Raw genomic sequence first — 14,617 nt, 5'->3', positions numbered from 1 at the left:
TCATTGACTTCAGGAACAAGCTGCCAGAGGTCATGAGCCAGTTCTCATCAGTGGATCAAATCGGAGAGGGTCCGTAACTTTAAATTCCTTGGTGTTACCGAATTACAGAATCTGTCCTGGAACCAGCACGCAAGTACCATCACAAAGAAGGCATGGCAGTGTCTCTACTTTCTTAGAAGTTTGCATTGATTCAGCACGTCATCCAAAACTTTGACAAACTTCTATAGATGCACAGTGGAGCGCATCATGGCCTGGAATGGAAACACCAATGCCCAAGGAGGGAAAAGTCCATAAATAGTGATGGATACAGCCCAGTCCATCACAGACAAAGTCCTTGCCATCTCTGAGCACATTTACAAGCAGTGTTGGCACAAGAAAGCAACATCCATCATCAAGGACCCCATTGTCCAGGCCATGCTCCCTTCTGCTACTACCTTTGGGTAGGAGGTACCAGAACCTTAGACAGAACCACACCACCAGGCTCCTCAATGCTGAACTGATTCCACAACCTATACACTAATTTTCAAAGACTCTATAATTCATATTCTCAGTATTACTTATCTACTTTCATAATTATTTTCACAGTTTGTCTTCTTTTGCACATTGGTTGTTTGTCAGTCTTTAGTATTTCATAAATTATATTGTACTGTATTTTTCTCTAAATGGCTGCAGCTAAGGAATCTCAAGGTAGTGTATGGTGACACATATGTAATTTGATAATAAACTTACTTTAAATTTTGAACATTAATGATTAAATTCCCATCTATATTAATCCCATTTACAAGCACTTAGTCTTTTATACCTGGGGGATCCAAATAGGTATTTTGTACAAAATTGTTGAGAAAAAAATTAATAGAAATGTTTAAAGTCGTAAAGAGCTTAGCTCAAATAAAGCAAAAACTCTCTGCTGGGACATGGTTTATCATGTAGAGGATATACATTTAAAATAAGATGCTGAGGCTTACATTAATAATTACAGCCAGCACGGCAGCATAGTAGTTAGCGCAATGGTTTACAGTACCAGTGATAAAGGTTCAATTCCCACCACTGTTTGTAAGGAGTTTGTACTTTTGTCCCATGACTGTGCAGGTTTCAGCTGGGTGCTCCGGTTTCCTCCCACAGGCCACAAATGTACCAGTTAATAGGTTAATTGGTCATTGCAAATTGTCCTGTGATTAGGCTAGGATTGCTGGGTGGCACAGCTCAAAGGGCTACTCTGTGCTGTCTCAACAAGCAACATGGAAAACATTACCATAAAGAGTAGCAGAACAAGTTTCATGGAACATTAAAAGTGATTTTAATAGACAATTGAAGGTAATTTCAAAACAAAGGAGAAAGAGAAACAAGAGATTCTACAGATATGGAAATCTTGAGTAACACACACAAAATGCTGGAGGAACGCAGCAAGTCAGGCAACATCTACAGAGGAGAATAAAGAGTTGATGTTTTGGGCTGCAAGTCTTCATCAGGACTGGAAAGGAAGGGGGCAGAGACCAGAGACCAGAATATGAAGGTGGTGGTGTTGGGGTGTGAAGTACAAGCTGGCAGGTATTATGCGAGGCTTGGTGAGATAGAAGATGGGTGGGTTGGGGGGGGGGAGAAAATGAGGGATGAAGTAAGAAGCTGGGAGGGCAAAAGTGAATGAGGTTAAAGGCTGAGGGAAAAGGAATCTAATAGGGGAAGATAGTGGACCATGGAATAAAGAAGTGAACCAGAGGTGATGTATAGGTGAGAAGGTAACCAGACAGACATACTTTATTGATCCCGAGGGAAATTGGGTTTCATTACAGCCGCACCAAGAATAGTGTAAAAATATAGCAATATAAAACCACAAATAATTAAATAATAATAAGTTAATTATGCCAAGCGGAAATAAGTCCAGGACGAGCCTATTGGCTCAGGGTGTCTGACACTCCAAGGGAGGAGTTGCAAAGTTTGATGGCCACAGGCAGGAATGACTTCCTATGACACTCAGTGTTACATCTCGGTGGAATGAGTCTCTGGCTGAATGTACTCCTGTGCCTAACCAGTACATAATGTTCTGGATGGGAGTCATTGTCCAAGATGGCATGCAACTTGGACAGCATCCTCTTTTCAGACACCACTATCAGTTCCACCCCCACAACATCAATGGCCTTACTAACCAGCATGGGAAATGGGGAGAAGGAAGCAATTACCAGAAAATGGAGACAAGGGATGAGTAATAATTGTACATTTAAAAACATTGATTTCTCTAACTTCTGGTAATTACTACCTCCTCCTCTCTTTTTTTCCATTCCCCATTCTGGTTTCCATCTTATCGTTTCTCTTCTCACCTGCCCATTAGCTCCCTCTGGTTCCCCTCCTCCTTCCCTATATTCCATAGTTAATTGTCCTCTCCTATTAAGACACCTTCAGCTCTTCTACCTATCATCTCCCAGCTTGTTATTTCATCCCCCTCCCCACTCACCTAGTCTTAACTGTCGCCTGCCTCTTTGCCCTCCTTCCCCTATCCCCAATTCCTTATTCGGTCTTCCGTCCCCTTCCTTTCCAGTCCTGATGAAGGGTCCCGACCCACAATGTCGATTGTTTCATTCGCCTCCATAGATGCTGTCAAGAGTTCCTCCAGCATGTTATGTGTTGTTGAGAAAACCAACGTGACAGCTGAAAAAATCTTCCAAAGAGTAAGTAAAAGTAGAGCGAATTGCTTTTTGTGCTACTTCGGAATTAAACCGATTACCAAAAATAAGATTTTCAAATTTTTTACATTTTTGTTTTAGGTTTCCAGCATCCGAATGTGTTCATGAGTTCAATCCTAGATATATATATATATGCCTTCAGCAACTACTGCAATTCAAAAAATAGTTTACCGTAACTAAGCGACTTACAATCAGACGACAATGTTATCAGCAGCACAATTAACGGTGAAACCTCGCTTCTTTATTTACATAATTGAAAATGAAAACCCCGAAATCCTAATGAGGAGATGAGTGCCTGTGTGGACTTTATGTTCACTAAGCGTGGACAACTTACGTTTCTGAGAAGGCACAGCTCTCAATCGATTCTTTAAGGTCTGTTTCCAATCCAGAGTCGGAAAGGGGATGGGGATCGGGTCCGGGGACGCGGCCTGGCCCTCAACCGCCTCCATGGCGCTGCTGCCGGATTCGCCGTCCGTCAACCTCATTGGTTGAATGGCTTCCACTCTCACCTCTGACCCTAAGACCTTCTCCAGACAACCAATGCTCAGCGGCGGCTTGCTGTCGTCATAAAGATGTGGCGGTGATAGACGTGAGTGTGTGCAGTACTTGGAAACGTGAATGGTTGTCGGCGGGGTTTCAGTGTCCAGTACTGTTACCTGTGGTCCATTGCTTTTTAAACAGTCAGTGTGCCACGCTGACACCGGCTACACCTGACCGGCTGGCTGGTGGAGAATTATCAGTGAATCGCATCGTTTCGCCCGGGAGAGCATGGTTTTCAGCCGACCACGGTCTTGAGGTCAAGGAGACGTGCTTAGTATGTTGCCTTGGCGCCCAGGGACTTTGGCTTCCCACTTAAAATGTACGTTTACCTCTGTGATCAGAGCTCAAGGTGTGTCGGGGCTTTTGCCATGTTCCTTTGCTCCGTGGTCCTGCACCCCTTTGAGATTTTTAATGTTAGGTGCGAGTAGACAGGATGATGGCACCAAGAAGATTTCACCAAGTACTCAGCAAGAGAAAGTTAGCGGAGGTGCGACTGGTACTTTGTTTTCTTTATTTACTGCAGGGGCTGCCAGAAAAAGAGCCGGGTTAGCAAAAAGAAAAATTGGTAACAAACTGATTGATGTTCCAAAGATAGTTAACTCAGCAAAAACGCGAGTACCAATGAAACCTTTGAGTATTGACGAATGGAAGAAAATGAAAGCTGAAATGAACAACAAAACCCGTTTTGAAGTAAGCATGATGGAAAAGCTCCTGTCTAATCATGCAAATATTGACATAGCTAAGTCACTTTTAGTTTATGTGACAAAAGAAACTGGTACAGTTGACTATGAACTTCTTTTGAAATATTTAGCTCTGTGTGTCAAAGGGAATCATCTAAATGAGGTGCTAGATTTGTATGGCATTATGAAAACAAAATTTGAGACATTGGATACTGGAGCTTACAGCCTCTTCATCAATGGTTTTAGCAAGACTGATCGTTGGAAGGAAGCCATGATATTTTTGGATTCAATCAAAAAGATGATTAACCCATCACCAAGAAATTATGGTGATATTATTATTTCTGCACTTCAGCACAAGGAAGTAGAAACTGCTTGGAGTTTACTTAAAGAGATGGAAGACCTAAACCTAAGACCAAATGAAGATACGTTACAGGCATTTTTTGATTGTGGTAAATCACCTTGTGATGAACGTTATGAAAATATGATGTTGAATATCCTTTCGTATCTGAGAGACAATCAGATATATCCTGGAGAAAGTTTAATGCAGAGTATCCAGTCATGGTTTGAGAGGTAAAAACAATAACCTGCTTTTTGAGGTTTAATAACAAATTTGATTTATCCTTGTTATTTTATAGTGCTGTGGGTTAGGTACAGTTCCTATGTGGAACTTGTTTCAATGTAACAAGCTCTTGGTCTTTGCACAGAAAAACTCTTGCGACCCAGTCTGCAATTCCTACTGTTTTTTTATGGTCACTTTCTATCACAAATTAGCACCATTTAACATTATTTGCTTGACTTTTATTCTTAGTCTTGTTGTTCGGTCGTTGATTCTGACTCTTCGTGACTTCATGGACCATAGGGTTTACATGACAAGATACAGAAGTAGATTGCCAGGCCTTCCTTCTACGCAGATACTGCTGTTGCCCAGGTTGGGACCTGGCTGGGTTTGAACTCAGGACCGTCTGCCTTGAAGTCCAGTGCTGATGCCACTACATAACCAGCTTCTCCTTATTCTTAGGACCTTTTTATTTAAATGGAGATGTCATATAGAATAAACTGCGAGTTTAAATTATTGCACATTTTCTTATGGAAAGCATCCATAGTTTTTCTTTTACTAATTGGACCAATTACTTTAGTTGTGCAGGTACATACAATCACATCTTGTGATTCTGTGATAGCTTTGAGAGAAGATCATCTGTAATTTTCAAAGTTAGTTGGATCACTTATACTGATATAACATAGCTTCAACATGATATTGATGAAACTTTGCATATATTCAACAAATACAGAATGATAATATCAAGATTGGAAGTTGGCTGTATTTAAAACTATGGACATTTGTATATGCTTTCATAGTGATCACCACAGAATGACTTGTAAATTCAAATCCTTGCACTGTCTCTTATTTGATCATAAGACATGACCCCAGTATCCTGAAATGACTACAGTGTTCATTATCATAATGTAGCCTATGTGAGTACTCGAATTTGGGAATACGGTAAAACATTTTGAGCATTATTTGGAATGAACCTTTTTACAACAGCAAACTTTAAATGGTTTTTTCATTTATTATAACTCTTATTTATTATGTTTTTGTTGTAATTTCAGTCTTCCAGGTAAGAGATGGGTAGGACACAAAGCAACTATTGCACACAGGTATGTTCTTATAATTCAAATTCCTTACCATTGGTTATTTTTATATATCTACTTTATACAATAAAGAAGTAAACTTATTTTGTAAAATCCTGGCCCAAATTTTATTCCTGATAATAAGTTGTATTATTTGATCTTGGCTGGAGTTCGTGAAAGGAATTTGGTGGAGCCGAGTGTGGATGCTGAAAATTATGTGTACTTCATGGTTTAATGAAATCATTTTTATGTACAGAACTAAACACCTCTTTGCTGTCTATAAACAAAGCATGATGGCTTTTAAAAACAATTTTTTAGCATTTGAATGTATTTTGTTCTGATTTACAACCTGTTGTCTATGGACTCAACAAAGGAGTAAATTTCCCTTTTATAGCATAATTTAAAAATAGTCTACAAAGTGTAACTTTAGAACTATTGGTGCAGAATAATGTAATGCAGTGTCTCTATTCAGTACATTTTTCATTCATGTTATCTTGTTCGGTGTTCTTTTTGCACATTAATACATTAAGTTAAAATTATTTTATTTCTTAAATAGATGATAGAGTGGAAGTTGGTCTTTGCTCTATTTATTATTATTATTTATCATCATCAATACTACAGAGTCTAATTTGGATTCAAGTACAAATCAGAATTGTGGACATTTCATGTTGAACATCCCCTGGACTCCACATAGTCTTGCATTTTTGTGCATGTGTATTCATGTCATTGAAATGTTTTTAAAGGTAGTTTGGCTTGATTTTAAAATTTTTCAGTGAAGACATCATTCACAGTTTAATTGCCAAGAATATCAGCTAAACCTTCGACTTCAATTGATTCTGTAAAAGCCCGAAGCAATCTTAAGTTGCAAAGACTTTAAAATTAGTTTAATTATTTTAAAGTTCGAACTGTTTCTTATTGTAGGACTGCAACTTGGATGACGATCACTATTTCAATGTGTAACATTATCACATGCCCCTGATATAAGATTGCAATCAATATTAAAGGAAATAACTGCTATGGATTGCTAAAGTCATTCTTTAAAAAGTCTGTGTGATTTAAGGATTAGGGACAAGTTTGGATTGTGTTATTTTGCGCATTTTCCTTTAAACACATTTTAAACATGTACTATGTTGAGATTCATTTTCTTGCAGGCATAAACAAGAGAAATAAAGAAACAATAGAATTTTATGTAAGAACTATATATAAACAAAGACTGATAAACAATGTGCATAAAGAAAACGAACTGCAAAGAAAAAAAGTACTGAGAATATGAGTTGTAAAAAGTCCTAAAAGTGAGTTTGTAGAATCAGCTCAGAACAGAGGTGAATGCAATTATCCATGCCAGTTCAGGAGCCTGAGGCTTGTAGGGTAAAACTGGTAACTATGGCTTCTGTATCTACTACCCAGTGATAGTAGCAATAAGAAGGTATGGCTCGGATGATGTGGGTCTTTGGTTGTTGCTTTCTTGTGGCAGCGCTCTCTTGTAAATGTACTCAGTGCCTGTGGTGGTCTGAGCTGCATCCACTACTTTCTGTACCCTTTCTGTACCCTTTCTGTCCTAAGCATCAGTGTTTCCATACCACCATGATATAACCAGTTGGGATACTGTCCATCCTGCATCTTTAAAAGTTTGTCAAAGTGTTTGGTGACATGCCAGATCTACGCAAACCTATAAGAAAGTAGAGGCACTGTCGTGTCAGTGTGCTCCAAAGCTGAGTAAAGAGCCAATGAAATGGTCAACGGTAGATGCCTGTTGTGACAGTTTGCAAATTGGAGCAGATCCAGATCATTCCTCAAGGAGGAGCTGATGCGCTTCATGACCAACCACCCTGTTCATCACAGTCAGTGTAACTTCTACTGCATGATAAACATCGAGGCAAGTAACTACGTTCTTACTGGGCACAGGTATGACTGATGCCCGCTTGAAGCAGGTGGGTAATTTAGACTGCTGAAGTGAGAGGTTGGAGATATCCACGAGACCTCCAGCCAGTTGATTAACACAGATCCTCCGTACTCAAGTCACCTGAGCCAGATGCTTTTCATGGAATCACCTTCCTGAAGGATTCTCTCATATCAGCCTCAGAGACTGAGATCACAGGCTCATCGGGTGCTGTGAGTGTTTGTGAAGGTGCCTCCATATTCTGACAGTGAAAGTAAGCACAAAAGGCATTGATTTCATCTGGGAGTGAAACCTCATTGCTATCGATAGCTTATTGCCAAGGGCAATCCTGGCTCTTGCTTGTATTAAGATTCACTTAGTAATTTGGCACTCAAGACTTTGAAACAAGTAAAGTATTAGAATAATAAAAGAAACAGGAAGAGAAAAATATGAGAAAATTATTTTCAAAATCAGTGTAATGTGAAATATGGACGAATTAACTTTGATTTTTATAGAGACTGCACATCCTTGAAATGGTCCAGTTTATCTTGAGTAAGTTACATGTGATCATGTGGTTGGTCTTGTCAAGTCAAATATGGTAATCAATATAGAAACAGCAAACTATCACAAAGGATTAGCTAAATGTCCTGTTTATCTAATTTTGACCCAAAATATCAACAATTCTTCCCAACCCACATCCCCGAGATGCTGCTTGACCCTCTGAGTTCCCCCAACAGACTGAATGTCTGTTTTCTGAATCCATGAAACATGTAATTCCATTATCTGTGAAGAGACAAATGATGTTAACAAGTCAGATGAATTGCCTTTCATTATTATACAATGTTTTTAGTTGCAAAGGTTGGATAAGAATAAAAAAGTTTTTAAACACACAGCGGTTCTGCTGCTATTTAAGAGAATATTAATTGTTAGTTGTGGCTGATGCATCTAGTGGAGATGTAAGGATAGGGACTATGATGCCAGTAAATACAGAGCAGGTCAGGCAGCATCTGTGGATAGAAGAGTAGAGTTGACATTGCAGGTTGATAACCTTTCATCAGAATTGACCGGTTCCTAAAGCAAATGGAAAGGTTAATTATCTGAAATTTATTTAGATCAAAGTTGAGTCTGAAGGCCTATAATGTACATAGTGGAAGATAAGGTGTTTTTATTTGAGCTCACATTGGATTTTGTTGAATCAGTGTTATAAGCAAATGACCAGAAGATCAGAGTTGGATAGAAAAATAAAGTGAGAGGCACCACTCCAGATTATCCAGGTGCATGGAAAAGAGGCATTCTGCAAAGTGATTGCAAGTTATATGTTTGGTTTCTCAGATGTAGTCTAGACTATTTTGTTGATTCAGAATTGTTCTCTATCTTGAATGTTTCAGAAACTTGCAAACTTCAAAACCACCTTAGAGAGATTTGCAAAAATCCTCTACCTTTCTTTCATGAATAAATTTCTTCACATCACATCTCAGTCCTGAATAGCCAAACCTTCTTTGACACTGACCCTTGGACCTTGTGAGCTCAGCTAAAGGAAACAACATCAATTGACCTACCTCATTCAGTCCTGCAAGAGTTCTGAGTTTTTCAGTATGAGGTCCTCACAGTTCTCTAAACTTTCTAGACAGCCTAATCTCTCTCCCAGAGGATAACAGCACCCATCACTAGAGTCAATCTGCTGAACTTTCTGATGTAGTGTATCCTTCCTTCGGCGAGGAGGTCAGACCTATAGGCATCTTTCCAGTTGCGGCCTCATTAGGGCGTTATGTAAGCTAACCTGACTCTTCTATTGCAATGATATTACAATGCTTTTAACATGCCCCCTGTTAGCTTGAAGGGATGTACGTACAAGGATATGCATGTACTTCACTCTAAAGCCTTATTTTACTCCTAATCAGTGAGGCCTCATGCTGCAACTAGGCCTGGACAAAGTAAATCATTTCGGAGGGTGGAGTAAGCCTGAATATTTACTAACTCTCGATCTCTAGCCATTTAAAAAAAAAATACACTTCTCCCTTTCATTCTTGCTTTTCCTGTAAATTAAATTCTATCTGTACAATTGTATGCTTTAACCTAGCCTGATTTTATCCTGCAGAAGCCTCTCTGCATGCTATCTGCAACTTAAAACATGCTTTTTTGGATCTGATGAAAATGTTTGAGCTATTTCTCCCTCTACAGGTGTTGTACAGGCATTTTATGATGGTACATTATTTCAGCATTTACATTTTTTGTGTAACATCAGGGAGATATTTGAATCTCCACCATTCTGCATCATACTTGGCTTGTAATCAAAACTCTACTGAGAAGCTGCTCAATGAAATTTCATAAAAGAGCTTCTGGAAGCCGGTGCATGTTCTTTACTCAACTGACATGGAAGAGGGCATGCATTTCACATTTATATGGTTATTTTCCTCAAATGCTTCATCTTGTGCAAGAATACCACTGTGCATGGTGAAAAGATAGTTGAATCTCCAGTTGAAGGTCATTGAAATAGTGTGTATGCAGTGCAATATAACCCAATTTTTGTTTGTAGTCTTTACCAGCTGTTTAATAGAGCAAGTGATCTGGTGTGGCATGATATTTTATAAATATCTATGTAGCACCAATTGATGTGTTGCCTATTTGGAAAAATTAGTTTTCCCACAATGTGCAGTAAAAGTGGCAGAATTAGAGTAATGATTGTAAATACACGTTCCACCAGCATTTATAACTAATCAATTGAAACATTTTATAACAGTGGGAAATGCCATATATGCAACACGTTGCTGGAGACCATTCAGCTAAATGAAGACGAGTACAGTGTTTTAAAAGAACATGTGATGAATGATGTCATACAAGGAAAAGATGTTTTTAGGAAGACAACTCCTGCGGTAAGCAGTGCTGATAATATAATGTGGAATCCTACAAACTGTTTATCTATATTTGAAAACAATAACTAAAATAATCATTGCTGACTACTGCTGTCAAGATTTCCTTTTGGAAATTGCCTAACCAAAGCCTTATTTCACTCCTATTCAGTGCGGTTTCATGCTGCAACCAGGCGTGTATGAAGCAAATCATTTGAGAGGGTCCAATAAGCTCTGACTACAAAAGTGGCATGCAGATAATATATACTCAACTCTTTCAGCTGTTTAGAACGTATTCTACATGTTACTGGTGGTCAAACTTACTATTTGAAGCATAAGATTGAGATTTAAGGAAATAGAAAAAGTAAATGAATGGAGTATGGAGGTGAAACTCCCTTGCAGTTGTTTTGCTCATTGTGGGAAGATCATATCAACACAAATAAAGAATTGGCCTCACTGGGAATTCTTTATCCCATCAGGATATTAGCATTTTGTGCAGTGAATGAATAAGCAATAAAATAGTTCTTAGCAAGTTTGGAACTTCGGGCAGGCAAGCAGGAAAATTCTCAATTTCCTTGTATTCACATGGGAAAGACCGGGATTTCCACACACAATGGTATGAAAGAGTATTGCCGGAAGACACTATAACTGTAGATTTCAATATTCTGCTGAAGAATTTTGCTATGTTGCAGGTAAAGTGGCTACCAGTACTTGCAGACTTTTCTCCATCTGATTTTTGTTTTCATTTCATCTCCCTTGATTAGAAAAAGTGATGGACAATGCTAAATTGCCCTTTCACGAACCAGGCAAAATCACTATCAGGTTTACTATCACCGGCATGTGACATGAAACTTGTTAACTTAGCAGCAGCAGTTCAATGCAATACACAACATAAAAAAGAGAAAAAAATAAAATAAAAATAATAATAAATAAGCAAATCTGTTGCAGTATACATATATTGAATAGATTAAAAAACCTGCAAAAATCAGAAATATGTAGATTTTTTTAAAAAGTGAGGTAGTATTCATGGGTTCAATGTCCATTAAGGAATTGGATGGCAGAGGGGACGAAGCTGTTCCTGAATCGCTGTGTGTGTGTCTTCAGGCTTCTGTATCTCCTTCCTGATGGTAACAGTGAGTAAAAGGGCATGCCCTGGGTGCTGGAGGTCCTTAATAATGGACACTGCCTTTCTAAGACACCGCTCCTTGAAGATGTCCTGCGTACTTTGTAGGCTAGTACCCAAGATGGAGCTGACTAGATTTACAACCCTCTGCCACTTCTTTTGGTCCTGTGCAGTAGCCCCCCCCCCCCCCCCCCGCCCCCATACCAGACAGTGATGCAGCCTGTCAGAATGCTCTCCATGGTACAGATATAGAAGTTTTTGAGTGTATTGGTTGATGTGCCAAATCTCTTCAAACTCCTAATGTATAGTCACTGTCTTGCCTTCTTTATAACTGCATCAATACGTTGAGACCAGGTTAGATTTTCAGAGATCTTGACACCCAGGAACTTGAAACTGCTCACTCTCTCCACTTCTGATCCCTCTATGAGGATTGGTATGTGTTCCTTCGTCTTACCCTTCCTGCAGTCCACAATCAGCTCTTTTGTCTTACTGAAGCTGAGTGCCAGGTTATTGCTATGACTCCACTCCACCGGTTGGCATATCTCACTCCTGTACACCCTCTCGTCACCACCTGAGATTCCACCAACAATGGTTGTATCGTCAGCAAATTTACAGATGGTATTTGAGCTGTGCCTAGCTACACAGTCATGTGTATTCAGAGAGTAGAGTAGTGGGCTAAGCCCACACCCCTGAGGTGCACCAGTGTTGTTCATCAGTGAGGCAGAGATGTTATCACCAACCTGCACAGATTGTGGTCTTCCGGTTTGGAAGTCAAGTATCTAGCCGCAAAGGGAGGTACAGAGGCCCAAGTTCGGCAACTTCTCAATCAGGATTGTGGGAGTAATGGTATTAAATGCTGAGCTGTAGTCGATGTACAGCATCCTGACGTAGGTGTTTGTATTGTCCAGTTGGTCAAAAGCCATGTGGAGAGCCATGGAGATTGTGTCTGCAGTTGACAATTGGGCGATAGGCAAATTGCAGTGGGCCCAAGTCCTTGCTGAGGTGGGAGTTCAGTCCAGTCATGACCAACCTCTCAAAGCATTTCATCACTGTCGATGTGAGTGCTACCAGGGATAGTCATTAAAGCAGCTCACATTATTCTTCTTGGGCACTGGTATAATTGTTGCCTTTTTGAAGTAAGTGGGAACTTCTGCCAGTAGCAGTGAGAGGTTGAAAATGTCCTTGAATACTCCCACTAGTTGGTTGGCACAGGTTTTCAGAGCCTTACCAGGTACTCCATCAAGACCTTCCACCTTGCGAGGGTTCACTCTCTTTAAAGACATCCTAACATCAGCCTCTGAGACAGATCACAGGGTCATCAGGTGCAGCAGGGATTTTCACAGCTGTAGTTGTGTTCTCCCTTTTAAAGCGTGCATAGAAGCTGGTGAGTTTATCCGGTAGTGAAGTATCGCTGCCATTCATGCTATTGGGTTTCGCTTTGTAGGAAGTAATATCCTGCAGACCCTGCCAGAGTTCCCATGCATCCGATGTCACCTCCAACCTCATTCGAAATTGTCTCTTCGCTCTTGAAATAGCCCGCCGCAAATCATACCTGGTTTTCTGGTGCAGGCCTGGGTTGCCAGACATGAACGCCACAGATCTAGCCTTCAGCAGACAACGTACCTCCTGGTTAATCCACGGCTTTTAGTTTGAGAATGTACAGTAATAAAATTGTTCAAGTCCCATCAGTCACACGGGGAAACAACAGTCATCATTCTTGTGGGTACAAAAAACATCCAGATAAAAGCCAGTGGAGCATTTTCCTCGGTGGAAGTAACAGTGGGATGCATCAGTGCACATAGCTCATCACTGACTCTACAGCATGTCCTTGGATTTAATCTTCCCTCTAAGTCACTCAGTGTACAGCCACAAAAACCCCCAACCAGTGAACATTAGTGTATATTTGACAATTTTTTTTCTTGCGTGTGGTAACCTCATATCCTGATTTGAGAGGAAATGGTTAAATTGACAGACTGGACATCAATATGGGGTTCCTCATCTCACAATAAGGATGAAGAATTACTTGACAGACAAAGAGTAAAAGTTCACATCAGTACAATATATTAAAGAAAACCTAAGTAATTCAAGTGGTTTGTTTTTTTTAAAACATCTTTGTTTGTCTAAACTGGAGACTTCAGAGCTCCTTTGTCTTCTTGATTTTAGCCAGAAGGTGGCACTTTTGTCAAAGGAGCATCACAAACTTGATTACAAGCAAGAGGGAGCTTAAGCAACCCGTTTTTTATGTGGGTATCTAGCTTGGAATTTTTTTGTTGTCTTCAGAAAGTGGAAACATTAATATTGTGGTTATTACAATACTGAATTAGAGAACTAGATGGGAATTATAATTAATTATTGTGGAATAAGGATTGTCATAAAAACATCTGATTTACAATTGTTTTCAAGGACTACTGTATGGCCTTCACGCCAAAACAGATCCACAGCAATATTAGCCTCCCTGACTTTGACAGTTTCAGCATACCTGGCGGACGAGGTGATGGGCAAAAAGCAACTTAAGTTCAATCTTCCCTCTGTTTTGAGGTACATATGTTTAAAATTTGTGGTATGGATCCTGTCCTCTGCATTATTATTTATCATTCTCCTAAATCCAATGCTACTCTGTCATGGATGGTCCCAAATTTGACTGCCAAAGGAGGAGGGTTGGGCATTGGGCTAGAAACTGCTTCACTTAAAAACTCAAGAGCTACCAAAATGCAAACAGAAGCTTGCAAAGACCTCATTCCTGGGAGAGAAAGGATCTTTGCCTTGAAGATGTATGAAGTTGTTTGCTGAGAATGGAATCCATGGGGCTGATCAACCTTTTGCCGGCGCAGGACAGAGGACTCTGACGTGCTGCTGTCGGCTGCCCAGAGAAACATAGAAAGCCTGCAGCACAATACAGGCCTTTTGGTCCACAAAGCTGTGCCAATATGTCCTTATCTTAGAAATTACCTAGGGTTACCCATAGCCCTCTTCTTCTACGCTCCATGTACCTCTCCAGGAGTCTCTTAAAGGACCCTATCATATCCGCCTCCACCACCATTGCCGGCAGCCTATTCCACGCATTCACCAAACTGTGTTTTTTTTTAAAAAACAACAAGAACACTTACCCCTGACATCTCCTTTGTACCTTAAAACTGTGCCCTCTCATGTTAGCCATTTCAGCCCTGGGGAAAAAGCTGACTATCCACATGATCAATGCCTCTCATCATCTTATACACCTCTTATCAGATCACTTCTCA

At 39.9% G+C, this 14,617-nt stretch overlaps 2 protein-coding genes across 6 annotated transcripts in view; one reads left to right on the top strand and one right to left on the bottom strand.

Moving 5' to 3' along the window:
* ppp2r3c (protein phosphatase 2, regulatory subunit B'', gamma) overlaps window positions 1-3,191 on the bottom strand; it is a 30,530-nt gene extending 27,339 nt beyond the window's left edge. Inside the window, exon 1 of the mRNA XM_059956823.1 lies at window positions 3,013-3,191. Coding sequence (XP_059812806.1) covers window positions 3,013-3,163 — 151 coding nt within the window. The 5' untranslated portion in view covers window positions 3,164-3,191. The remainder of the gene's footprint in view (window positions 1-3,012) is intronic.
* A 63-nt stretch (window positions 3,192-3,254) lies between these two features.
* Window positions 3,255-14,617, top strand: part of prorp (protein only RNase P catalytic subunit) — a 65,673-nt gene continuing 54,310 nt past the window's right edge. For 2 of the 5 annotated variants that reach the window (XM_059956772.1, XM_059956763.1), the window contains exons 1-3: window positions 3,371-4,468; window positions 5,507-5,554; window positions 10,147-10,279. In XM_059956772.1, coding sequence (XP_059812755.1) covers window positions 3,495-4,468; window positions 5,507-5,554; window positions 10,147-10,279 — 1,155 coding nt within the window. In that variant the 5' untranslated portion in view covers window positions 3,371-3,494. Of the gene's footprint in view, window positions 4,469-5,506; window positions 5,555-10,146; window positions 10,280-14,617 lie in introns of all 5 variants that reach the window. The other 3 variants (XM_059956782.1, XM_059956800.1, XM_059956790.1) reach the window with 3 other exon arrangements.

The sequence above is a fragment of the Hypanus sabinus genome, chromosome 2 (assembly GCF_030144855.1).
Source record: "Hypanus sabinus isolate sHypSab1 chromosome 2, sHypSab1.hap1, whole genome shotgun sequence".
NCBI lineage: Eukaryota > Metazoa > Chordata > Chondrichthyes > Myliobatiformes > Dasyatidae > Hypanus > Hypanus sabinus.
Note: the sequence above shows the minus strand (reverse complement) of the source record. Positions and strands in the feature narration are given on the sequence as shown.